The sequence below is a fragment of the Calypte anna genome, chromosome 4A (genome assembly GCF_003957555.1).
Source record: "Calypte anna isolate BGI_N300 chromosome 4A, bCalAnn1_v1.p, whole genome shotgun sequence".
In the NCBI taxonomy this organism is placed as follows: Eukaryota; Metazoa; Chordata; class Aves; order Apodiformes; family Trochilidae; genus Calypte; species Calypte anna.
In genome coordinates this window covers 29,875,599-29,903,553 of record NC_044248.1, presented here as the reverse complement: position 1 = coordinate 29,903,553, position 27,955 = coordinate 29,875,599, and the positions used below count along the sequence as shown (strand labels likewise).

The 27,955-nt window shown below is 38.2% G+C and overlaps 1 protein-coding gene across 1 annotated transcript in view; it reads left to right on the top strand.

Annotated features, from left to right (window-relative positions):
* The window catches only part of CPE (carboxypeptidase E), a 59,834-nt gene that overhangs the window by 24,207 nt on the left and 7,672 nt on the right, over positions 1-27,955 (top strand). The window contains exons 2-6 of the mRNA XM_030449669.1: positions 17,804-18,000; positions 19,650-19,817; positions 20,722-20,839; positions 21,724-21,906; positions 26,835-26,974. Of these exons, the coding sequence (XP_030305529.1) occupies positions 17,804-18,000; positions 19,650-19,817; positions 20,722-20,839; positions 21,724-21,906; positions 26,835-26,974 (806 nt within the window). The remainder of the gene's footprint in view (positions 1-17,803; positions 18,001-19,649; positions 19,818-20,721; positions 20,840-21,723; positions 21,907-26,834; positions 26,975-27,955) is intronic.

Here is a 27,955-nt window from a genome sequence, read left to right as displayed (position 1 = left end):
CACAGGTGGGCTTGACACAAGCTCATGCTCACTCCCTGGCAATTAGTGGCACCTGGTTGCCTTGTTACACTACAGTGTAATCACACAGCACCTGCAGGATGGGCAAGGGATTAGACCCAGCCAGCACAGGCTTAGGAAGGGCAGATCCTGTCTGACAAACCTGATCTCCTTTTATGATCAGGTGACCCACCTGGTGGATGAGGGGAAGGCTGTGGATGTGGTCTACCTGGACTTCAGCAAGGCCTTTGACACCGTCTCCCACAGCATTCTCCTGAGAAAGCTGTCAGCCCGCAGCTTGGACAGGGGCACTCTGCGCTGGCTTAGGAACTGGCTGGAGGGCTGGGCCCAGAGAGTGGTGCTGAACAGTGCTGCATCCAGTTGGCGGCCGGTCACTAGTGGTGTCCCCCAGGGATCAGTGTTGGGCCCAGTTCTGTTCAATATCTTTATAGATGATTTAGATGAGGGGATTGAGTCCATCATCAGCAAATTTACAGATGACACTAAGCTAGGGGGAAGTGTCGATCAGCTGGAAGGCAGGAGGGCTCTGCAGAGGGACCTGTACAGACTGGAGAGTTGGGCTGATTCCAACGGGATGAGGTTCAACAAGGCCAAGTGCCGGGTCCTGCACTTTGGCCACAACAACCCCATGCAGCGCTACAGGCTGGGGACAGAGTGGCTGAGAGCAGCCAGGCAGAAAGGGACCTGGGAGTCTGGATTGACAGGAAGCTGAACGTGAGCCAGCAGTGTACCCAGGTAGCCAAGAAGGCCAATGGCATCCTGGCCTGTATCCTGGCCTTGTATCCTGGCCAGCAGGTCCAAGGAAGTGATTCTGCCTCTGTACTCAGCACTGGTGAGGCCACACCTCGAGTACTGTGTCCAGTTCTGGGCCCCTCCATTTAGGAAGGAGATTTAGGTGCTGGAGCAGGTCCAAAGGAAGGCAACCAGGCTGGTGAAGGGACTCGAGCACAGACCCTATGAGGAGAGGCTGAGGGAGCTGGGGTTGTTCAGCCTGGAGAAGAGGAGGCTCAGAGGAGACCTCATCACTCTCTACAACTACCTGAAAGGAGGTTGTAGCCAGGTGGGGGTTGGTCTCTTTTGCCAGACGACTTTCAACAAGACAAGAGGACATGGTCTTAAGTTGTGCCGGGGGAGGTTTAGGTTGGATATTAGAAAGAATTTCTTTACCGAGAGGGTGATCAGGCATTGGAATGGGCTGCCCAGGGAAGTAGTGGATTCTCCATCCCTGGAGATATTTAAAAAGAAACTGGATGTGGCACTCAGTATCATAGTCTAGTAACTGCAGTGGTAGTGGATCAAGGGTTGGACTCGATGATCTCTGAGGTCCCTTCCAACCCAGCCAATTCTATGATTCTATGATTCTGTATATGGATATATATATAGTATAGTGCAGAGCTCCTCTTGAAGGCAATTGAAATGCAGGGTGCAGGGGTAAAATGGATCCCAAATCTCATACCTAGGCAAGGGGAAAAAGATGTCAGGATTTTAAATGTCTGTTGCTGCTCTGAAGTGTAAACTACTTGCATTGAACAGGCCCTCTTAAGGAGATAAGAAGTTTAGCCTGGTCTGCTACCAAGTATTCTGCTTCCAAAAGAATTCTGTGAAATTACCCACATTAGGGCTTGGATAAGAAAAAAAACCCAAAACATTAAGAATTTGTGCCAGCAAAACATGGCAGGTTCAGTATTCCAGGATCCTCAGGCACCGAATATTGATAACAAGGCAAAATTGACATTTCCTATATTTGACAGAAAAATCCATCTAACATAGAAAAAGTGCTCTGAGGGAAATCTGTCTTGCTGCTTTAGTGCACTGAAAATAGTGTATCTGCAGAGTGAATTATTTATGGAAGGCACACCTGTGTTGTAGGACCAGGAGTGATCTACTTCTGTGGTTTGTTGCCACCCAAACTTAGCAGTGTCCGTCATCCTTACGCCTCATTCCTTTATAGTTGATAATAAGTTGCAGCCAGTTCTCAGAGTAATAGAGTAATTCCATACCAGAGTACTGAAGGGGTAAAAGCACCAAATTAAACTGTAAGAAAAAATCCATCATGGCAGACTTCCCAAGAGTAAATCCTTTCTATGTGTGGAACAATGCATCTAGTATCTTGTGTAATTAAAATAAAAAAAAATCACATTAAAAATGGGAAATATTACTTACTGAGGTCTTAGCAGCATAAATCTTTAGATGTGTGCTCATACATTTGAATTGTGGAATTTCTGCACTTTCATACACCTTGGCCTTTCTTTTACTAAAAACTAAATACTGTAGTTAAAATAAATAAACAAATCAATCAGTCAATATTGTGAACCAGTATGGTGATTTCTGTGCCAACTCTTCTCTAAACTTAGTTCAAGCTGCTTTTCTGCTTAGTGTCAGAATCAGGTTTAAGGGCAGTAATGGCGTGTTAATTACATAAGGCAATGATCCTTCTTTAATTCATAGACAGTTTGGCATAGGATGTGAAGTAACCTGATTTGACATTATTTTGTTAAATCTCAGATGTGCTAAGATGTTTCCATTTTCTGTAGAGTGTTTTGGTTTATATTTTTTTTGTTTGGTTAGATACTGGCTCTCTAGGATGCTTGCAGCCTCTTACGTAATTTACTTGAAGAAATAGAGACTTTTTCTAGCTCTAGCTAGGATTTCAGCTACTAAGAGAGAGGCAGTTGAGGCAAAGGACCTAAAAATAGGTGTGGGAAGAGTGATTCAGTCCAAATAAGCTACACTGGGAGACTGTGAAAAGCGAGTCCAATTTTTTTCTGCTGATGGTGCTGCAGAATTTCACCTGTCTTTGATTTTTGCCTTTCTGGGTCTGCTCCGGGGCAGGCTGTCTGCAGTGATGTACTTGAGTTGTGCCCCTCCAAGCAGTGTGGCCACTACTGGCTCTATGGTTTCATCCTGAAATCTTGATTCAAATCTGGAGCTTATCTTTGAAAGGCAGTACAGACATAATTTTCATGCTCTCATGCCCCTCTTTTCCTTCCCCTCCCTCCCCCCCCCCCAAAGACTGAGTGCTTGTGTAGAACAGGGAGATGTTTTGCAGATTAAAGGATAAGTGAAAGAAAATGGTAGTGAGAAACCTGTATCAACAATTATCAAGTAGCTCAGTGCAACACATTGTTACAGTGGTCAAAGTGATAAGGAAATATTTTCCTGGAAGGTTCATCAGATTGGGGAATAGTCTACAAAGGCCACCAGGAGTTAGTTACTTAAAACCAAAGAGAAAAATATTAAAGGATAAGTTAGAGAAAAATCTTCTGCAAGGAGGACAATATTCAATATCCACGTAGACCTTCCTGGGCTTCTTTTACTTCTTCACTTACCTGGTTTTTAAAAAAGCAGTTGTCTTTCACTCTTTTATGTTGAGATTTACAATATTCATGGCATTGAAATCAAACTACACATGCAGGGCATAATGAAAATACAGTCTCTTCTTTAAATATGTGTAATTTTCCTGAAGAACTGTTATATTAACTAGTTCTGACATTGCTTTTCACCAAACTTTTGCTTTCTTTTGTGGGTGAATTTGTGTGTATGCAATCACAATTCAGCAGTCCTAAAATAAAGTCTTAAGAGCACATTTCCTTCTTTCCTTCATTTAAATAGAAACATATAGCTGTAAAGCCCAGTGATAAACAGATAGCAGCTGAACATCACACATGATCCTGCTTTCTCTGATGTGCATCAATATGATACCAAAATGACACCTGTTAGGATATTTCTGTACTGAAAATCCATGAAGAAAGAGCTCTGCAGTACGTTTGCACAAAGTGTCAGAAATGCTGTAATTTAAGTTTCTGTTTAGTGAAAACATTAACAATAGGTAAGGAACAGTTGCAGTGTTCTTAAATGGAAGGTGAGCTCTATGTAGTTCTTCCTCTAGCAAAATTTGCTTGCTCTTACACTAATAGTACAATGAATTGATTTTAATTTTGGACAGTCTTGCTTTCTTTATACAAACCTATTTGTTTATTAGGTTTTTTTTTTTCATTACATCACAAAATGAGTTGTTCCTTAAGAAAAAAATTATTCTAGTTAATTTGTCTATTTGAGCTAAATGTTGCTTATTCTGCAGTTTTGGAGGTTATTTGACCCTGACAGAAATTAATTTAGGATTGGTACTTGATTTTATTGCTGTTGAGACACTAACTACCAAAATATTAGTGTACATTAAAGAATTAATTTGTACTTCGGAGCCATTAATGATCATTTCTCTTGAGCACTGATCAATTTTTCAAAGTGCTTTTCTTCTGCTTGTTATCTGTGGTAGCAAACAACTTCCCCACAGCTGTGTCAGAGGCCATGTTTGATGCTCTTCTTCAGACCCTTCCATAAAATTTCCTTTTTGTCACAGCAGTGTCTAAAGGGAGGAAAAGGAGTTAATGAGATGTATAGTAGGATCATTGCCTGCCCTGTGCTTGCCATATGCTTCTATTCTTTCTTTTTTTTTTTTTTTTTTTTTTTTTTTCTTTTGCTTTGACAGCAAATGCTCTGAGAGGAGGTACAGTCTTGTTTGTTCTGTGGCAGCACAGTGATGTCTTTCTGGTCATGGAGGCTGTTAAGGATTAATGATTATAGTGTTATTACTTATATGGAAAGCCTCACACTGCTGGACTGGCAGCTTTGATTAACCCATGACTAAGATCCCTGCATGGCTTTCTGCACTGCAGCTGTCCCCTATGCTTGTGTTGGGAAAGAGTTCTGTTTTTTCCCCCAGCCAGTGTTTTTCTTTAAAAAATGCCTGTTCTTAATGATCAGTACAATAAACTAGATAAGATTTTTTTCATTTTTGGATACATGTCTTAAGCCACTCACCATTGTCAAGCAATCTAAAATAGGTGGTTTTCTTTTTCTGGGAAAAAACATCATAGAGTAACTATTTTTGCCTGGAGGAAAGAGCTGCATGCCAAAGCATGAACTGCTCATAACAGGCACACACAGCACATAGCTTGGAAAGCCTGATAAATTCTGGTTTCCGACATTACGCAGTGTTGCTTTAACTTGGTCGTTTATAATTTATGCAGCCATGAGAGAACAACATCTCGATGGAAGTCTGGGAGCTGTTCCTCATCAGGAAACTTTTACAGTTCCTGAAATCATCTCTTGGGTTGTTTTTTTAACTTCTTGCCATAGAAGACTTAGGTTTGCTTTCATATCCTGCTTCCTTTGACACTTGGAGTCAATTATTTGGATTTAATGGGGCCTTTTGAATAGTATGAGATGTAGTTATATCATTGTTCCTCACTTGAAATATTTTATGAGCACACCTCCCTTTTGAGTTTGTCACCTTCATGGGCTTACAGTAGTGGACAACCAAGTCCAGTGGGGGAAAAAGATTACCCTGACAGCCTAGGATGGCCCTGCTGCCAAGAGCTGCTTTATTTTAAGAAGTATCATTCTCTAACAAGCAAGAGTTTGAAATAGTTGTCTTAGCACAGCAGTAGTAAAATATAAATGTAATTTTACTTTCTGTCTCCCTTTTTAAGCAAAATAAGAGATGGGCAGGCTTATTGTTGTTCTAAGGTCAATGTGCTTTTCTGCAGATGGTTACCCGATAGCAATCTGCAAAGCTGACCATTAAATGTCCACCCCCCACTACAAACATGTGCCCAGCACTGATACTTTACATGCACCTTTTTATTAGCTTTTCAAATGGTGTCATAATTCTAAATTTCATGCAAGATGTAATTTTCTAATTTTCAAACTTTTATAAATCTGTTGTTTCATATCTGGTTTGAAGAGAAGGCCTCAATGCCTCTCTCCGCCACCTGAAGAATTTTAATATGAAAAATTAATTTGTTTTCAGAGTTACACAAATGGAAAAAAAACACCTTTGCCAAAAAATGTTGTCTCAATAGGGCCTATATGTTTTTACATAATTTGTAAATAGGTGATAAACTTCTGCTTAACAAAAAACCAAATCAAACCAAACCAAACCAAGTAGTTAAATGTGGATGGAAACCAAATAAATTGCACCTGGAAAGAAACTTTTCAGAAATAAAGACTTGATTCCAAATTTTCGGGACTCGGTGAAAAATCTCTGCTAAACATTATTGCTTTTGTATGAGACACTAATGCCTTATTCTGCAAAACTCCTAAGCATGCGCTTGACTTTATTTTCCACACTAAGCCTTCTGACACTGCTGTGCTGTACGTAAGCATAAGTTTAATATGCTTCAATACTTCTAGTACTACATAAAGAGAGAAGACAATAAAACAGCTCTAGATGTAATTTCAGCTGTAACTTTTGCTACTAGTGATGTTAAAAGGGAACATGGCTTTATTGTATAAATACGGAGGTCCTAATGGTTAAAAGAGCCATATCAGGTCAAGCATCACTCAAATGTTTTGGTAGAAAGTGTCATTCCTAATTGCAGGGTTAGTGGCATGTCTTGGTGAGTTTTATGCGCTGAGTGCTCTTTCTTAAATTTGTTGCCTTTAATTAAAGTACACTCTTTATGGATAATGTGGTAATTTTCAGCCTTCCCATTTCTACGTTCCTCTGATCTAACCACAATTTTTAAAGATTATTTTACAGTTTGTAACTCTTTTTCTTTATGGCTTAGCAGACAGCTGGAAAATATATACTGAAACAGGCTTTTGGCAGTCATCATGCTGTGATCACAGAAGTTAAGCCAGGATGAAAGTTAAGTAAAATCTATATAAAAAAGTAGAAAATATGGCAAAGATGGGATACTGAATATTTTATGAAACAATTCAAGAAGCTTTGTTTTTGTGTTTTAATGAAAAAGTATAGTAATTTGATAACAAAGGCTTTTTTTTAAGATTATGTGACTAAATAAGAATGAACTACTGAATCATAAGGTGTGAGGGGGTTAATGAAGACAAGGAGTAATGGGTGGATCCTAGAGGGTTCAGTTTCTTTCTCCCTTGGAGTCATGTGGTTTTGATTTTGTTTGTGAGCTGTGCCAACTCTGTCTTTTCATCTGATTTTTGGATATCTGCAAACGCAATTTCTTTAGTTAAAATTAGAAGTGTGCTTTAGATCTATGTTACTGAATAGAAACATGAAAAATATTTTTATGACCTACGAATGACCTCCTGGGTGCCTGATTCTCTCAATGAGCGGTGTTAATGTGTGTCTGTAAGATGTGCATGCCCACCAACACACAATGGTGGAGAAGTGCTTTTCTTACACTTGGAAAAAGATTTTGCATCCACACTATCCAGTAACATTCTTGATTCAGTCCTTGAATTAAGAGCTAGTCAAATTCATATTGGCTCAGACACTATATCTTCTTCCCATTTGATTGTAATCAGTATTTCCTAATCTTCATTCTTTCTCCATTAGAGAAATTATTCTTTCCCAAAAGCCCCCAGTGCCCGAAACTGTAAAGAGAAAATATTGCTATAGGGATTCTCAGGAGATACCTTTTAGCTGTGGAATGGCTAGTTAGCTGCTTCATGGGGTCTCTAGCCATGAAGAATGACAGTGAAATATGGGAAAAGTAATTGCAACAATCTCAGAATATTTATTAATAAATAAAGACACAAAATGCTTTAAATCAGCTTTTTAAAAAGTGCCAGACTTAATTATACTTTTTCATTATACCTCTCCAACCTTCTGCATCTCAATAGAACTGAAATAAAATGCAATAAATCTGGAAAGTATGGCATGGTTTTGCTCTCACTTCCACTGCTTCAGTATTCATCTGAATTACAGAAGTAGGACAAAATATTTCAATTTCTAGTGTTTTATTGCACTTCTAAAACACACAAATTATTACACAGGAATCATGGTGCATACACTTAAACTGATGCAAGTAACAAAAGCCCTTTGGACTCTTAGTAGGAAAGGGATTGCCCTTAGATAACATGTACATTTTCACCAATATGGTGTATCCTTCTGCAGTGGCAAGTTTGTCTGATGTACTGCTAGTACAACTGCTAGTTTCAAGTGGGTTGAAAGAGCCCACAGAAGATGGATTTACTGTACTGATCAGAGGAAAAAAAAAGTTAGACATTGGTAGGAAGAGCTACTTGGTTTCTGGCCCTGCTGGTCGTTTCACTGTAACATGCTTGGCACATTGGAGGCATAGTGGGCATAACTATAGGAAATGGCATATTATTCACCCTTTTGTGAGGAACATGCCTTTGAACTAACCTCTCTGCTTACACTGATAATAAGCCCGAGGTTAATTCATTTTATATCAAATTACACAATGCTCTATTGCCATATGTAAAGCTCATTATAAAATATCTTGTTGCTCGGTGCCAGTTCACTTTCTGATCTTATAGGCGCTGTTCGAAGACAGGATTGTGTCTTCTGTTGTCCTTGACTGTAGATTTGATTGCCAACAGTCCCCCCCTCTCTCCTTACTTTTAACACAGAACGGTCTTACTACTCTTCGGAGGGAAATGCTAAGGAAAGCTCTAAGGGAAGCTGAGAAGATAGCCAAGCTTGTATGTTTCTTCCCTATTTGAGGAAAAAGAAAAATCTGTTCTTAGAACATGAGGATATGTGTCCATGAGCAGACCCAAAAAACATTACAAATGTTTTTGTGGAGCATTTGTTTCTACCTTCTGAAGGCTGCTCTGTGTCTCACAGCAATACAGCTGTGCTGGGGATTGCAATGTGGGGTCAGTATCCATATGGGAATTTTTTGTTTGAAACTCTTTCATGTAAAGGCAAAATACCTCCTTGAAAGCGTTTTGGGTTGATTCCCATCTGTTACTGAGATAAAGGATTTGTCTGGTTCAGTCATTGCCATCGTTATTTTTGAGTCAACAAGCTGTTACATGATTCACTTCTTCCTCTTATGCACTAAGCTTGATTTTATTAGCCTCTGCACTGGTTTAACTTCCTCTCTGCATATATTGTCTTGCTAGGGTTCATCACCTGTTTTGCATTTTTTAATGGTTAAGATAATATGGGGGGCATTTTCTAACTGGTATCTATATTTCAAACATGTGAATGTGAAGAAATAGACCCCTTCCAAATATCAAGATCTGCATTTCAACCTGAACAGGCTATAAAGATATAATGAAGGTGTACAATTACAATACCAATTAAAAAAAAATTACATACCATTGACAAGTTCTGAAGAGTTGCAATGTTTTGAGATGTAGTGTTGGACTACAAGTCTTGATCTCTCTACCCACTTACCCTTTTTCTTTCCTTCTGCTCCATACTGATCTGATTTAACCATTGCTGTCTCAAGGACAAGTGTGATTTACTGCTAATTCTCACATAGCATTCATACCTAAAAGGCAGAAACCTGACAGAATATTAGCTGCTAAAATCAGGATGCAGGTGAAGTGCAGCAGAGGAACAGATCTCAAGAAGCCACTTTCTAATGAAGATTTCACACAGTTTACCAGGTTTTTAGGTCTACACTACAGCTGCAGGTTTTTTTCTGGCGAAAAAAATCCCAAAGCCAAAGCAATAAAACTTCTCCAATGATTGAATTCTGTTATTTAAAATTCTTTACACCAAAAGGATGATGCTTATATAGTGTTAGGACTGAAAGAACTTACATGGGTATTTATTAGTTACTGAGGATAGGGACATGAATCAGGTCATTTATGTTCTGTTGTAAATGGTTTTCTCTCTTAGTCATTATAAGTCAATCTTTCAAAATTTGTTTCCCCACAAAGGACCAAGGTAACAGCATAATTAGCTTTCACAGTTTGTCTGTGTCTTTCTTACTGTAACTAATTTTTTAAAAGGACATTTTGCAACTCATTTTGTAAACTCCATGGGAAATAATCCCAAAGCTAAAATCAGTAAATATTAGAGCTCATATAAGCAAGCAAATCTAAATAAATATATCAGTAAAAAAAGCCACTCTTACTCTGTAACATTGTCTACATGAGGGACTTGTTACAGATGTACATTTATGGGGAGATTTTATCATTCTCCATCTTCTAGTAATGACCAATGCACTTTAGCATTGGAACCCTGGCCTGACTTCACTCCTTATGGCCTCTTCAGATTTGCTTTCCTGCTGGGTTAGTCACAGCATCCATCTTTCCCAGCCTGGAAATAACCTCCAGGCTAGCTCATGCCATGCTTTTAACCACCTGTTTGGCAGAGGGAAGCCACATGGCAGTGTTGAATTAGGCCCATGTAACATATTGAAAAAGAACATTGAAAAAGAACTATTTATGTCTTTTCGTTGACTTTTGCTTATTTCCAAACAAAAGGGGAAAGCTTTGCTTTTGTTTCTTCACCTTATTTGTCCAGTATTTCTGCCTATCTCTTGACTCTTGAGTTTGAGATATGGATATAAGCAGGCTATTTTCAAGTGTTATTTTTTCACTTTGTGAAATTAGGATGAGTAAAAGCTGAGCCCAAATGTGTTTCATGCTGGTAACAAGCATGTGAACTAGTTTGAAGTTTCTCATGGTTTTTTTACATGCAAAAGGAGTGAGATAGGCAAGCTCAGTCCTTTTGAAGTGCTCTAGTGGCTGGCAGGTGCTTTTGTAGTTGAAGGGAAAAAGCTGATTCAAGAGTTTGCTGAGGGGAGAAAGCTTGTTAAGTGAATTTGACAAGGAACCATCATAAATACAGGTTTAAATTACATCAAATTTCTCTTCATCAGAAGGTCTGTTTTGATGATGGAATTAAAATTAACTTTTCTCTATTTGCCTACCGAAACTGGAGGGATACTGTGAGTATCTTTGAAATGAAAATTCACTTGGTCACATGTAGTTATCAGCCCCCCCTCTTACTGAGTGCAGTGGAAGAGACAAATTGGATCAGTTGTATCCCACACCCGGCATCAACAGGGACATTTAGAGACTTAGTTGTGTCATCTCTGTTCTGCCAGCATCCCTCACAAAGAATCTCAGGGCTATGTTTTGGTCCAGATCTTTTCCTAGCAGTAAAATTGAAAACTGGGAGGTGAAAAAAGATAAAAATAATTAGTCCAGTGCTGTGCCACAGACTGCTGGTTCATTTCATGTTTGATTTCTGGGGAATATCATCTTGACTGCTAAGCTAAATATACTTGCTACTGTAAGGATATAATGAATTACGTAAATGCAAAGTTCTATTCAGTTTTCCTAGAGCATGAAAAATGCAATGTAATATAAAACTGATCTGGTGAATCCAATTGCATGTATAGATGGTTAATTGTTACTTCTAAAATTCTGATGAAAGTTAAATCATTGAACTTCAGAGAGCACATGCACAAAACCCTGATTTTGTGTAAATGTGACATTTCAGTGTTTCTTATTAAGTTCGGAGTTTTGATTTAAAGAATGATTTAAAGAATCATCAACAATTCTCTTAGATAGCAGCATCAGTTCACACATGGCAACACAAGGCTAGCAGGCAGAAACTGTTCTACTCTGTGGTAAAGCTCTGAACACTGTTTTACTTCTGCACTGTGCAACATGTCAAGCACAGGGTGTTGCAGAAGGATCAGCACAGGGATGTGCCAGCAAAAAGCTGTAGGTGGGGACTAGTGGAGCAGAGCAAATGCTTTCCCACTTCCTATGGGTTGCTGTACCAAGTTCTTCAGCTGCAGGGGTGAGAGTGGGCTGCTGGAAACCTGAAGAAATTGAGTCATGCAGAACCTTTTCAGTGGAAGGAGCTGTCTTGAGTATGAGGTAATCTGGCTGGAGAATTTAATTTCCAGTGCAAAGACATAGAAGATCCTATTTTGAAGCCCAGCCGACAGACTTTATATTCAATAGGACAGAGCTCACATCTCAATTTCTACATCTCAAGGAGAGCAGAAACATGGCTGTTTGCTTTATATGCTTTTGCTCTGTGTTTAATGTGCTGTACAGACATTTTTGTGAATGTTAATTTTAAGCAGTAGTATTCAAATAATTCAGAAAATTTCCTGAAAGACCTCAAGACCAGTTTTGAATCATAGCTGCTAAAAACCAGCATGGTTTTGTTTAAAGTATGAGCTTGCCAAAAGATTCATGGTTTTCTTTTCCTCTTTTCTCAGTGTATTTATACTCAACTAATGGTAAGAAAGTGAAATATTGGATTTTTCAAAGGCCTCACTATTGACCCATTTTTGCACTCAGGGAAGCTATCAGTGAAACTAGCAGTGATTTATCTTTCAGCAAGGTCAGACCAATGGTTCATCTTAGTAAGTATCACCCTAAAATTATATAAAGCCTATGCAATGATTTAGAATAACCAATATTACCTTGCAGTTCTATCTTTCAATGCCTTTTCCACACAAGTAATGGAGATCAACATTTCTAGTGAAATGCTTTTGAGGCTAGTTACAGACTAAATAGTTTATAAATTGTTAGAAACCTAAATTTTCTAATTCTTTCACTTTCCAGTCTCACCTCCTCATTTATTTTCTTCTATCCATCTCATTTTTTCATATACAATAGAAAAACCTATTTTAGAATCCTGGGTTTGCCATATGGTTAATCTCTAAAGAATTGCTTTCTCTTTGTACTGCGAACAAAAATGTGGAGCATAAGAAAGTCTTCAATCACATTTAATGAATTAATTTCTTGCCAGCAGGGGTTCTGAGAATTCTTCATGCCATTTATTTATACGAAAACTTTACTGGTTGCTGTATGAAAAATGACAAGTATCTGTAAGTAATCAAAACCACTAAGTCTGTTATTTCAGGAACATTGCTGGCTTTTCCCTAAGAAATGCAGAAAAGCAGAAGGAGTCTAGTTTTTAAGGGTATTTGATGCTGATTTGCAAAACCTTCCATTAAGCACTTAAACTTTGCAGTAGTTAATTTTTATTCCTTCCCTATGGCTTCACTTCCACAAGTGAACTACTCCTTGTTAACTCCTTGACCTTAGAGCACATCTAGTGGCATGACATTACCTTGACTCATAGTCATTAGTAATCAGGTAATTAGTAGAGGCTAAGCTTTTTCTCCCTACATTTGAGAAAATTACTGTCTTTACTGTACACATAACTGCCTAGTTGAAAATGGCAGTGGTTAGTCATCTTTAATTGGATGACCTGTCTAATATTAATTATGTACACACTCTTCCTAGGACACTGCAGAAGACTTTAGCTGACAGTACCTGCAGAATTCAGTAGTGACATTTCACACGTCTGTCAGGCACCAGAAAGGCGAGACATATTAAAGTACCTTTTCCTTAATCATTTATCAGGTTCTAGTTTACCATGCAGTCAATCTAATAAGGATGTAAAGCCCTCTAATAGCCATAATATGGCTGAGGTTTCACGAGAGATACTGAGATATTTAGAAATTTGATTGCTGTATTTAATTTCTTACAATTTGCCCCAAAAGATATTAGAACCCACCCATTCTTTTGCTGTCACAAACATCCAGGTTGAATTTTGTCTGTGTTAAACATTTGTAATTGTCATGCTTACATTGTCATGCAAGACATACTTTTGCTATTGTGAATGAGAGATTATAGTTTGAAAAGTTATTGTCAGAAAATGAATAAAATTAAATAAGAATTTTAAATATTTAAACAATGGAAATATTCCTTTGTATTTGTCATATCTCAGAGCATGGGGCTCCATTAAAGGAATTGTAAAGGAATAGTTATATTATTAATGCTTCTGCCTTAAGGCTACCTTCAGTTCTCTGCAGTGGAACAGGAACAAGTCTACTGGTTTGGAGAAATGGTTTAAAAGTTAATAAAATTGAGATTTACTGAGTCTTTTCATAACAAAACCTAAACAATTCTGTGAGGCAATGACAATTACAGAATCCTGTGAAGGGGTGATAAAGGTCTGCAGTAAATGGCTCAGGAAGGATTAATGGGAAGAGCAGCTCTTTCTCTAGCTAAGGAGCTTGCTAGCAGGAGGTGACCAAAGGATGTTTTCCCCATGGAGTGGCTGTTTTCCAGGGAAGCCTGAAGCTTTTAGAGATGATGTGGCAGGATATACTCAATGAATAGACCAGGGAACCCAAAAAGTGAGGGGTGCTGGTTTAAGGACTGGACAGCTGGCATCCTTCCATGTTTGAGGTGACTGTGTTAGCCCAGTGGGGGGGGGGGAGAAGGAGCGGGTTCCTTCAGGAGCTTTACCAGGCCTGGCATGTAGCAGGAGGAGCCCTTCTTGCTCCTAGGGCTGATCCTGAGGCCTCGGGGTTTAGCCCATTCCTGGACAATGTCCTAGGGCTGTTCCTGGGGCTCCAGGATCTACCCCTTCTTGCCTGCTCCTGGGGCTCCTCAAGCTGTGGGCTTCTCCATCCTCACTGAAGAGTGAGAGCCCCATTTTTAGTAATAATTGGAGGATAATGGATTTTCCTACCCGAATGCCGGTTGTCGTTTGTCCTGGGTCAGGTCCTGTTCCTTCTTGATTCGACGGAGGCTTGGGCTAGACCGGGGTCTATGCCCGCATTCTCCACCAGATGTAACCGGAATGGAGTCTCTAGTCCGGGATTGAGGTGTCAATATGGTAGTATAGACTCGGAGGATGTGGTTTGAGTCTATTGCCCACAGCGAGGAACTAGCAAGATGGTCTGCTGCTATGGAAGCAACCAGCCACTCTCTCAACTAGCTCCAGAATGAGCTGCCTCAGTGGGTGTGAGCCTCACTATTTATTGGCCCCATGGTCTTGCACATGCTCCATAGGGGCCTTGCCCTGACTGGGCACAGGTGGAGTTGATAGCGGCTCACACCCACTTCCTGATGATCAGAGGCACCTGGTCGCTCTGTTCCACTACACTGGCATGTTGGTTGCATTGTGGAGTAGTTCACTAAAATGCAGACAGCTGGATTTGCTTAACTGGACCAACAGAGCAGTGGTCCCAGCTAGCATGCTGCCTTCTAGCTTGGACCTCACTGTACTAGAGAAAAAGATTATTAGGAGAGGATTTAGGTAAAAGTGATTCAAAAAAAGAAAAAAAAAAAAAAGGTTAAAAAGGTTTTTAGTAGGAACACTCTGAGCTGCATTTTTTTTCTAACATGAAAGGCAGAAATGGAAATGCAAATTAAAGGCTTCATTTAGTGCAAAGTCATATTAGTAGATAGACACCTATGGAAGCTCCTTCGGCTTTATGGGCAGTGTGATGATAATTAATGACTTTAGCAATATTGTCCCTTTTCCCAGAATGGGCTCTCTGGTACTGCCCATGATGGCAAGGGACAGCTAATGAGTGAACTGTTAATTCCCCTGCAGCTAACTTGTAGTATTAGTTTGTTTCCCTGAAATAAATAGTAAAAATCAAATTTATTCCCCTTGGATCATCTGCAAGGTTTAGATATGAGAAGGGCCCATTGTTGAAATGCTGAAGAGTTTTTCTAAAATTGTTTGATACAGTCTGAAATTCAATATTGTCTAATATTGAGCAGAAACACAGAATTTCTTTGGTTGCTGTGCCAGAGGAAAGAAAAGAGGCAGTGCTGTGGAGAGGATGCTTCCCACACGTGTGGACTATTTAGCCTTGTTTTCCACAGCTAGAGGATCGGTAGGAGATGGATTCCTCCACTTCATAGGAAGGTGTAAGGAAATGCCCATGGGAGCTAAAATACAAGCACAAAGTTAAGTTTTGAAGCTTGGTTGTTATTTAGCTCTCTGTTATCTTTGCCTTTCTGTTCTTTTGCACTCAGTTTTGGATCAGTGTTCTAACTCTTGGTTTGTTAGCAGAACGTGGAGTTCTGTTGACTTCTCACTGCCACTGGGATTCTTTGAGTACTGGTTTCATGCTTTGTTTTATAAATAATGATATGTTTTCTTTATCAGTCTAAAAATAGTCATTATTTCCTTTCACTGAAAGTCATTGTCTCTTGTTTTGTGGTATAGGAAGTGCTGCTTTCCAGATGGAGTCCTCTGTGCCACAGTGGCCAATATATTTGAGTGTTCCTGGTTGTTCTTCCTAAGGAGAATGGGGCGGATATATTCAGTTACTTCTTATGGGGAAGACCTTCCATATTTGCAATGACAGTCATTATCTACTTCTGAACTTCTTTTAGCTTTTACCTCCTTTTAGCTCCATTTGGGATGGGTCATTACCACTGAAGATGTGCTGTAGATGAGGCTGTACTTTTGGTTCACTGTAGACTCTGTTTTCATGAGCCCTTCTTAGCACTGTTAATGCTTCTTTGGGGAGAGGGCAAGCAGTACTGAATAGGAAACATATCTTTCTATTTCTTCATTTGAGCCAGGCCTGTAAAATTCAAGTGAGAGAGACAGGCAGGATTAATGCACAGGGCTGGGAATCAAGAAAAATTATTATTCTCTCCTGCAGGCTTCCTTGGTGATGTCATAGGGAAATGTAACCATGTTTCTATTTGCAGCAGTAACAAATTTGCCTGTGTACTTTGTGAAGCACTTTTCCCATGTGTAAAATGCCAATATCCATATGCATGAGTATTCTGATTAAGAGACTATGTGATGTGTGGTGCTGCATATTTTATGAAATAGTATCCATCTTTATTAATGGGATCAGGTAAGAAGAAACAGTAAGTCGGAGCTCAGTGCCAAAAGAGGAAATGGAGGTTTGTGGTCACAGTGATGGCACCGTGTGTGTCCGATAAAAATGAAGCTATTTCCACAGGAAACTAGAAAATCTCTAACATGTCTGACAAAAAATGTCAGGAATGATTCCATATGTACAAAGATATCTCAGCTGAAAGGAAAGAACTCATGGTATTAAGAGCCCTTTGGCTGTTAGCATCTTACCACCGCATTAAGGTTAACAAGCACAGACTGAAGAGACTGTGTGCTTGATTAGTGATTATTTAGGTCTCGCTTGTGTAACACTCTTCCTGGCTTGAATTTGCCCCTGTGATAGTGCTAAAGGCTATTGCAAAGTGTGCTCAAAGACTATTCAGAGCATATAATCAGCAGAATGTTTATTAAGGCTCTTACAGCAGAACTACATTTTAAAAAGAAAAGGATAAGGAAAAAGGCGCTTTAACCCAGAAAGCAGCATATTTTTCAATTTAGTTCCAGACAATCCTTTTAATCCAATTCAGCTATTTACATATACTAAAACCTCTGCAGTTAAGGCTCAAAATGAAGTATTATAAAGGTCATACCCTTCACATCTTTAGAAGATGTATCTTGTGTATTTTTACATGTCTAGGGTCATGTGAGTGTGACTTATGAGCAATTGGGAATATTGGGCTATTTATATATTGAATATATATATATGTATATATATGAATTTATGTATAATATGTGTTGAATACTTTTTATACACCTATTATTATGTATGGATATTAAATACATGTTGAATAAATGTTGAATTTATGCATATTCATTACTATGTGTGGGATGCTTCTGTATATATTGAATACTGGACTGTTTATTGTATGAGTTACGGTTTTTCCCTTGCTTCAGAAAGTCTGAACAGAATATTCAAAGCAACTGCTGAATAAGATTTTTCAGATCACTGAGATCACTATCTGTTCACTAGCACTGCTTTGGTAAAATAATTGCAGTTTAATGGATGTATAGTGTGATAAGTTTAACCTAATCTCGAAGCGGATGTAAAAGATAAGAAGCTCTGTGTCATTTTATATATTTATAAATTACCTAATCAAGACACTCTTTTGTACTATTGAGGCATTCACTGATATTAGATCTTCACAGCAGTAATGTTAATGGCCTTAGCATTTATTTTGGCTTACTGTGATGTCCTCTGGTATTCTTTCTCTTCCTTTGGCAAATAGCTGAAAGTAAATTACTATTTGTTTGTCCAGAATTTAGGAAATTCTGGAAAAAAAAAAAAATCCACTTTTCTGAAGGCAACTTGTAGCTTCCTGAGGATACTGTGACCAGTTGTAGTACCAGTGATACCCACATCTCCAGTGTACTCTGTGGTCCAGTCCATGAGTAGTTTATATGTGTTGTTTTAAGACATGTCCTTCCTTTTTCTTGCAGGAGAACCGGAATTTAAATATGTTGGAAATATGCATGGGAATGAAGCTGTTGGAAGGGAGCTGCTCATCTTCTTGGCTCAGTACTTGTGTAATGAGTACCAGAAAGGAAATGAAACTATTATCGACCTGATCCATAGCACACGTATCCATATCATGCCATCACTGAACCCTGATGGCTTTGAGAAGGCAGCATCCCAGGTTTGTAAGGCTATGTATATAGGGACAGTTAACAATATCATCCTTAGGATGTTAATTACACTTGTACTAGCAGTTTAACAGATACACGAACTCTTGGTGGTGATCGTTGAATGGAACAGTATAACTGAGCTATTTCCTGGAAGAACAGTAGGCTTGTTCTTTTTAATGTGGAGGATTTTATGCTTGGTGTTTCAGCAGATAGCCATCTCTCTTGTGAGTTTAGTGCTTTCTAAAATTTAATTCTATATATATAATATCATAATAGATACTATTATATCTGAATATGTTACAATATATTAATATAATATATTTATATACTAAACATGTATATTATATATATTAATATATTGAGCATATAATATTAATACATTGTAGTATAATATATTAATGCTTAGTCTTTTATCTGAGTTCACTGACAGAATTGCTTCTTGTACAAGTAGCTTCTAGTAATGTAAGATATTTCAAAAGTAATAGAAAAAGAAAAGTTGATGTTTACTTTAATAATATTCTCTAATAATATTCTCAATCACTTAACATGAATTATTTACATTAGGCAGAGCTTGATCCCAAAACAGGCAAACTTTATGAGCCATTTTCTGTACTTTGATTTTGAATTTCAGGCATAGGGTACTTTAATTAAGCTATTAGTTAAGAAAATTTAGCATATATAAAACAATAACTCATTATAAAACGATAACTCAGTCATGAAACATGTAATGTGTTAATATATAGTTAGCAAATAGAGGCCAAATAGGACCTCTTCTGTACAGCTTGTGGTGTGTATTATGTTCTAAACATAATTTTCTTGTTCTAATAATTTTCCTGTTTTAAAAGTTGTATTTATTTCCAAATTAATAGCGATTTTTTAATATGACTGTTTATTTATGATTAAATAAATCAAACCTTATTAAGATCTTTATTAAATGCATTCTCATGAAGTCTTCAAAAAACCTGAAATCCCACAGAACTCTTTAAACCATGTTCAGTCCTATATCTCCCTCTCGTGGCAATCAAGGAGAAGATATCCTCAATTTGGTGCAGCGTTTTACTACTTGGAAATCTTTCCTAGTGGGGATTCTGTAATTATGTTCTTTGAAACGTTTGCTCCGTTGTCAAAACACATTTACTCTTACACAATTGCCTTACAAGTTACGTACGATTTGCTTTAGCGTCACTGTTATTCTAATTTAGAAATATCTTGATTCTGTACACATAGTGTACACTGAAAGGAGTGTGGCTGGCTGATAAATCTACAGCTGCTCTGAGCTGCTCTCACTAAAATAAGGACTGTAACTCATGAGCATGGGCATGAGACAACAGGGAAAAATAGGTCTCGGGAAGAATCAAGAGGCACAGACTGGACAGGCACTGGAAAATTTGATGCTGCTGGTAATTTTTCCCATCCTTAGTCTATGTCTGCTACTGTCAGTTTATATATTGATCTCACAGGATCTCACAGACCCAGAGGTGACTCAGCTCTTGGTGCCTCAGAAGTTTTATTCCCGCATGATCCCTTCTTATGCTCTAGAACATGAGAAGTAAATCTGTTTTTTGAATGTATGTGGCTAAATACCCCTATATAAAGCTTGGTATGCAGTCTCCTGAATCTCCTCATCTCTATTCTCTTTCTGTTACTTTTCCCTATTCAGCCTGGTGAACTTAAAGACTGGTTTGTTGGTCGAAGTAATGCCCAAGGGATAGATCTAAACCGAAATTTCCCTGATCTTGATAGAATAGCATATGTTAATGAGAAAGAAGGTGGCCCAAACAACCATCTGCTGAAAAACATGAAAAAAGCTGTCGACCAGAATCCTAAGGTATGTAGGGACTGAATATTGGGTCCCTTGCATGCCCATCTCTTCTCTTTTACGCAAACAGACGTGTAGCAGTCTCTAAGAGCTATGTGTAACATCTTTAACATTCGTGTTCTTCTAAGTGTTTTGTTGATTTTATTAAATTTATCTATCCGATGTTTCTTGCAGTTTTTGTCAACCCTTTTGATCCATGTTGCTTAATCCTTAGACAATTCCTCATTCAAATCATGTTTTGGTTTTAAGGCCAAAGATTGCATAGCCTTCCCCCTTGGTTTGAAGCTTTTCCTGGAGATACTCTGCATTTTTACCAGTGCCAGAAATTCACTTGTGTATTGTGCTTAATTACATTGCTGGCTATAAATTACAAGCTAGACTCAGAAATAACATGCATTTTTGTTAAGCTTAAACCTTAAGTATTAAATCCGGAGGGATTTTCATCTTGTGTTTCATCTTCTTGTCTGGACCCACACGAGGGTCTAGAAATTAATGCTGTGACTGCAGTCCCATAGGGTTGTGGCCTAGCCTGTTTTCAGATTATTAAATTAAGTAATTTTACTTTCAGTGCAGAGAATAGACTACATTCTGCTAACACTTATTTTTCCTTGGTTTAAAATTTAGTAGACTTTCTTACCCATACTGGGAAGAAAAAAATTCTGAGATTGCTTTATCTGTGGTGTCATTTTGAACTAATTTACACCAGTTTTTGATGAATACTACTCTACTTAGACCACTTCTGGTGTAAAGAATTTATCTCCTTCTCTCTAAAGGGAAAGAATGAATAAAATTACTGTTCAATTAAATGGCTGGCACAATATATATGGTAATATTTAAGCCAAATATATACAATTAAATAAGTTTCTACACTGAATTATCTATATGTAACTTCTGGAAATGCTGTTTTTTGTAGCTTGCTCCTGAAACAAAAGGTGTTATTCACTGGATTATGGATATTCCCTTTGTGCTCTCTGCCAATCTTCATGGAGGAGACCTCGTTGCAAACTATCCTTATGATGAGACTCGGAGTGGTGTGTAGTAGTAGTTAAAATGAAATAGTAGGAAATATAAATTATATTCTATACTTACGTCACTGCTAACTAAGATCCGCTTTATAAAACATGGTCATACAGTGATGACCAGCTTTAAACGTGATTAACATGCTAAAGTAAGTCATTGCAATGCTACATAATGTTTACAGTTTTGAAGCTAGATAGCTTGTTTAGTAGAGTTACATCAGAAAAAATTACGATGCCTGAGGAAATCTGTCATATTTTGATCAAGGCAGCTTAGCATTTAAGTTATCTGGGGCTGTTTGTATCCTGTTAACTGGAGAGATTTATCTTGACTGTCTGTATGACCTCAGGTTTCTCAATTTGCAGCTTTAGAAAAAATGAGTTTCTTGAAGTGATAGTGTGCTAATTAAAAACAACTATCATCGTTCCCAATTTCTCAGTATCGGCCCTATGTAAAAAAGATCACCTGCTGACAGAGATGTTCTCATCTAACACAAGTTTGTTTTTTCTGCCACTAGGGAATATGCACAAGTGGAATGATCATGAGATGATGCTCTTGTTTTTGATTGTCTTCAGTCTACTTTCTCACAGTTCAATTGCAAATCCTTTTAATATTGTAGTAAAGAACTCTTTAGGGAGAGGCCTTTTTCTACATACCATGTGTTCTTCTAAGAAAGTATGCAATGCCTGGAATAGCTTAGATTTTTGTGGTGCACTTTGGAGTTAATATTTTCATAAATATTAGGACTGGTATGAGTAGTCACCTTAATAATGGGACTACCTGGTACAGCAATTGATAAAGTATTGGGGAAATGTTAATATAGTCAAGGTAATGCTGAGCCCAACTGGCATGACTGCCCTTTTAATAATCATTGTTCCTGAACTTTTTTCCTCCCTAGGCAGTGCTCATGAATACAGCTCTTGCCCTGATGATGCTGTTTTTCAAAGCCTGGCTCGCAGTTATTCTTCTTTTAATCCTGCTATGTCTGATCCAAACAGACCACCATGTCGTAAAAATGATGATGACAGCAGCTTTGTGGATGGAACAACTAATGGTGGTGCATGGTACAGTGTCCCAGGAGGTGAGCCCCACTGTGTGGGGGTTCAATGTCATGGGTGGTTCTTTAAAGCTTCACTTTTCACTGCTTTAATTATGGTCTGGAATACCAAGGTCTTATACGCATAACTTTTGGTCTGGTTGAATCAAAGGCTCTCCTTGCAGTATATCTGTAAGATCCTATAAAGCTCATGAAACTTGGCATTGGCTTTCTTGTTTTGTATTCAATAACTTTGATCACAAGGAATGGCTTTATTGATTTGCTTTCATCTTAATACTTAACGTAACAGTCTTTTAAGTTTTACCTGGAGCAAGTAAGAATCTCACCCTAAGAGGTAGCCCAGCCCTGCTTCTTTTTTGGTAAGGGGGCACCAGAAGAGGGAAACAATTAGGTCATGTGAAGAAATCAGGAACAGGGTAAGTGGTAGTACTTACATAGCCAGCTATCACCTGCTTTAATTTAGAGGTGTTATTTCCAGTCTTTACAGAGGCAGCATGTTTCTTCTGTGGTACTGTGGTTTAAGTACCAGTGACTGAGTGTGAGGTAAAATTTTGACATTTCTAAATATACTAAAAAGCAAACATTTCCCTTTGTGTGAAGCATTTCACAGACTTTGAACTGGAACTATTAAGACACAGCTGACAGAACAGATTTTGCATAATTTAAAAAATCGTCAAATGTAACAAAATATTGAGAGGTTTAATAGTTAAAATTTGTTTCAATTGAGTCTAAAAATTATCTTAATGAAATATTAACTATATAAAATTGGGCATATTTAATTGCAGCTTTTTTTTTTCCTTAGGAAAATGCAATTAAAAAAAGTCTTTCCATTGTCAAAATGCTTTGATTCTAACTAAATTGCACATCAAAGGCATTTTTCCATTGAAAAACTTGTTGGAAAATTTGAATTATTTTCTCTTTTTGGATCTTAAGTTAGACTTAAAATTTCCCAAGAGAGCCCTTTCTTTTCCTCATGTTACAGAAGTTAGCAAATGAACGAGACCTTCATCAAATTCATCAAAACCAGTTCTGTTGTTTTCGTGTCTAGTGCTATGGAAGATTAATAAATGTTTCTTAACTCAAACAAAAATTTTTGTGGAAGCTTTAGTCTGAAAATCTCTGTCTGGAAACTGTATTGTGGCATCTAAGTTACCTGTATCAGTGACCTTTTGCAATCCATATTGTAACACACTCAAAGTTAGCAGTGGAACAGGCTACTGAAAAGCCATTTGTTTTGCTTTAGGAAAAGTATTTCATTGTATATCCTTACAGGCAAGGTGGTTTTTCTCCATTCAGGCCTCAGGCTTTTCAGGTGGAGCAAGAACAGATGGTTGTGAATCGATAGGATGAGGGGTAATGGCCTTAAGATGGAAGAAGGTAGATTTAGATCAGAGGTTAGGAAGAAATTTTTCACTATGAGTGTGGTGAGACACTGAAACTGGTTGCCCAGGGAAGTTGTAGATGCCCCATCCCTGGAAGTGTTCAAGGCCAGGTTAGGTGTGGCTTTGATGTAGAGGGAGGTGTCTCTGCCCATGGCAGGAGTGTTGGAACTAGATGACCTTTAAGGTCCCTTCCAGCTAAAAGGAATCTGTGGTAGTTCTGTGATTTAGGAATATTTGACGCTTGGTTCCGTTGAGCAGGGACACAAAGAAAATAGATCTCCTAACAACATATTTGTGCTAAATCTGAGACCATGATGCCAGTTACACTTGTTCCATATTAGTTGTCTTTGGCAATTAGTGGATCCCTGTAGGTTTTTCAGAGAGCAGCAAGCAAAGGGAAAGAGATCATTCTTCTGCATTGAGCAAATGACCTTTTAGCCACCAGATCCTGGGGAAAAACAAGCCTATACGTGAAGTCTGTGTTATTTTTAACATTGGTCTCCCTATCAGCAAGTAATTAATAATTTCACTCATGTACAAGAAAGCCAAATTAAATTTGCACAAACAGCTTTAATTTCAACATTTCCTTAGTTGTTGAGGGCATAACTTTTCAACATCAGTATTTTTTTTTAACGTACCTCTTGTGTGGAGTATCTATTTGGAAATATAAATGAGAAGAGCAGATAGTAATGAATTGCTTGCTAGTCACATCGCTGTTGTGCTTGTTCTATCATTACAGAGTCACCTGAGTCTAATCAGATTCATGTCATTACAAAAAGAACATTTCAAAGCAGTTTACATTGTTGTCCTTCTAGGCTATTGTTGAAGTGTCTTTATTTTCACATAGTCTCAAATCAGTCTTGGCATTCAATTTATTAATGACTTGAATTACTTTTCATATTACCAGTTTTGGAAGCAATGTTAGGTTTTAATGGGGTTTTTTTGGTGTTTTGGGTTTTTGGGGTTTTTTTTTGGTTGGTTGGTTTGGGAATTTTTTAGTTTTTGTTTTCATACAATACATGTTCTTCCCGTTATGTACAAGTTCATCCTCTTCTGTTATAAATTACTGTCTTTATATGAATAGAAGTTGAAATAGCTTAGAGCAGTCGCTTGTAATTCAAAATCTAAGTAATTCTGATGCCTGGGTGTCAGGTGCACAGCCTGTACTCCACTTTCTTTGTGAAGGTTGGAGTCCCTTTCTTAAAACCTGAAGAAATTCTTTTTCCCATATTCTGATCTTATTTATGTGAGAACTAACATAGGGACACCAGAGTCCTCCAGTACAGCAGAGCAGTGCAAAAGAGGAGTTTTTGTGCTGTTTAATTTCAAAGAAAAGTGCTACTTGTAGTAAGCAGTGAAAGGCTTTCAATGCTAGATCTTGGCTATATCTGAGGTCTGCTAAATCTTCCTGATCTTCAGATAATGGTCCCTGTTCAAGTGTAAGACAGTTAGTTTTGCGCTATCCTTTACTAGAGCAGAAGGCTTTGCAGTGTGGTGTGTGTGCATGTGATGCATGCCATGTACATAGCAAGAATGAATTAGGGCAGTTAGAGAGAGACCTTTACCAGTGGCAACAAAATTGCCACTGTGTTGAATAAATCTTTTGAAATGTCTTGATTTCATGGATGTTTTCCCAAATTGCCATATCGAACAGGCAGGCAGAGAGTGCAGATTGTATGCAGCTAGCCTGATGCTCTCCACATTACAGATGTAGTAGGCCACAATTTAGATCTAGACTGTCTTCAGCCCACTCTGTCCTGGAGATTCAGATCACCACCTGCAGCTCAATGACTCAAGCAGATTTTTTTACAGGAGCAACTCATATAAACTTTGGCCCAGGCCAGAAGCTGGGAAATAAAACTGGAAAATACATTGCTTTTTTATTCTGTGCTTGAGAAACTAGGTCATCCTTGAATACCACTTTGCTTTGGGAGGTGGGAGGGAGGGAGAAATTTCCTGAAAACTGGAGCAGCCATGGTCAAGAGTTGTTGGCACTACAGTAAAATTACATCATGCCCTTCAGCTCCCAGTTCTCTTCTTCAAAGGTTCTTTCTTTCTTGTAGAAGAAAGGCAAAAATCAAGAAAGCAACATTATGTAGTGTTTGGAACAGGTACCTGTCAGTCAGCACTGCTGTCAGGATTTCCTCATGACTCTGCTGCTGTCTTGCTATGTCTTGCTGAATGGTGTATCCTACATTCTTCCTGGTGGGACATCAATCCCTCCTTCCCAGGAGCACCTTTGCTTTCAGTGTCCTCATTTTTCAGCCATCTAAAAGTGCTTTAAAAATACAGCTTCTTTCAGGAAAAAGTCCCTGTTCCTGTCAGTAGCTAGGAGTCTCACCTGACTGGCAGAAAACAGATTCAAAATGTTTTGGCAAAATCCCACCTGACTCAATCTGTTCACCTCCCTCGGTGTTCTCTTTTCAGTCTGACATCAACTCTCTGGACATTTTCGGACCAGTGCACAACACCCATCCTTTGGTAAAGGGCTTATGTTGCATATGTAGCTTGCACAGGGGAACATAGGACTGAATGAATTACCTGTCTTTTAAATCCATCAGTGACCTCCATGGGGAGGCTCAAAATGCTTGGTAGCCTTTTTCTTTTGAATCCTCCATTTCAGAATCTACTGACTCTGCTAGCTAAATAGACTGAGAAGGCAGGCACTAATTCCACATCAGCTTCTGCAGAGAATATATTTATAACCCTCCTGGGGACAGCCACAGTCCCTCTCCAGCTGGTTGATCCAGTTAAAAATTGGAAACCACTCTGTTTATTAATTTACTGCCACTGTTTCCACATATTAAGATGAGGGCCTCAGAAGTGTAAGTGTACATATTTCCCATCAAGTTGGTATTTGTAATGCTGCTGCTGCTATATACGTTTTTGAAAGTCCTACGCTGCATTACTAATGATGTTTCTCTTAACTTACTGATTTTGCAGAGGCATTGAGTGAGTGGGAAATACCCCTATCCATGGAAAAAGTTCCATGTAAATGGAGTTTATGTTGAGAAAATTGACACAGAATATTCAGTAGCAATCAGATACTTTTTCTAATGTTACTAAGTTGAACCCTGTATTTTCAGAAAAAAAAACACTTTTCAGTAGTCTTTATAAAACTCTTTTCAAAGCCACTTTGTCCTTTTTTATTTGCTGTATAATTAATTGTCATTCTTCTTGGTTTATTAGGTGAACACCTTTTACTTTCACCTGGGAGTATTTTTAGCCACATTTGGAAATAATTTTCTGTTCATGAAGAAGAAAAAAAGTAATTTATATGTCAGCTATCCAAAAACATGAGTCAGGTTGGAGTGTACAGACAGATACAACACCTTAAGTGTGCAGGCCAGGTGTTAAATAATTTCTAAACTTACCTTGAGAAGCAAATGTTTTGGGGAATTAATTGTCTTGTTGGTTGCTCTGATTTCATGCCTCTGATGTCAGAACTAAACTGATTAAATAGAACTGCATTTATAGCTATTCTTAACAGCCCCAGCATCTCATGGCATCTTTTTAACCTATTTACGTCATGCAAAGTGAGTCACTAAATCTCTTTTTCTGGCATTGCAGGAATGCAGGATTTCAATTATCTCAGTAGCAATTGCTTTGAAATCACAGTGGAGCTTAGCTGTGAAAAATTCCCCCCTGAAGAAACTCTGAAGGGCTACTGGGAGGACAACAAGAACTCCCTTATCAATTACATTGAGCAGGTAACAAAGAAGAGGATTGCAAAACTCTAGTTACTGTACATGAAACCTTGTGCTGTGTGGACATAATTTTCAAAATTTTATATTAATGCAATAGATACTCCATAGAGTCTCTAAGGTGGTAAATCCTGTGTGATCTTTCTAAACACATGGAGAAAGGGAAGATCTTATAGTATGGAATTTGTTTTGCCTTACTTAAGCTTTTACAGCTATTTAATTTAACTTATTTTTCAGCTTTCTCAACAAAGAGAAATACAGCTTTAGTTTATTCCCCTGGCACTAATGTGTATACTAGGAGGAGACAGACTGCCCTCTACAGATAGTAAAGTGTGTGTACAGCTATGGGATCAATCATTTGGATGTACAGGGATGTTCAGGGAGCCTAAACAGCTAGATTAGACTGGAACTGCCTGACAGTTCAGTGTAACATCAGAGCACACCTCTAATCCTGGTTTTGTAGATACTCTGATTGCATGAGCTGCTGATACTCAACTTATAGTTGTCAATGTCATGATGGCAAGAAGTTTAAAGAGTAGTCATGGGTTGCTGGAAGTTAAGACTTCTGAAATAGATCTCTCTGTGTTTTGGGGGGTTGGGGTTTAATTGGTGGGGTTTCCTTTGTTGATTTGTGGGGTTTGGATTTTTTTTTTTTTTAATCATTTCATGACAGATTTAACAAGCTGCACTGAAATGATTGTTCCCAAGCAGTGTGGGAGTATCAGAATTCTTAACCCTGGGTATTGTACTTGAAGATCACATATATATCTGATATCAAGAATCGCTGCACACCTGGGACTGCAAAATCAGAAACATACGTTGTTACCAGAGCTGGTCAAGTGATATATTAATTTCTTTCCAAATTTATTTGTGCAGAAATGCTTGAGTTAGCCAGGAATCTGAGATGTTTGAATATTTGAAATGCTTGAATTATACCCTTTTATTAAATTGTATGTGGGGTGAGGAAAAAGCTGTATCCACTCTTCA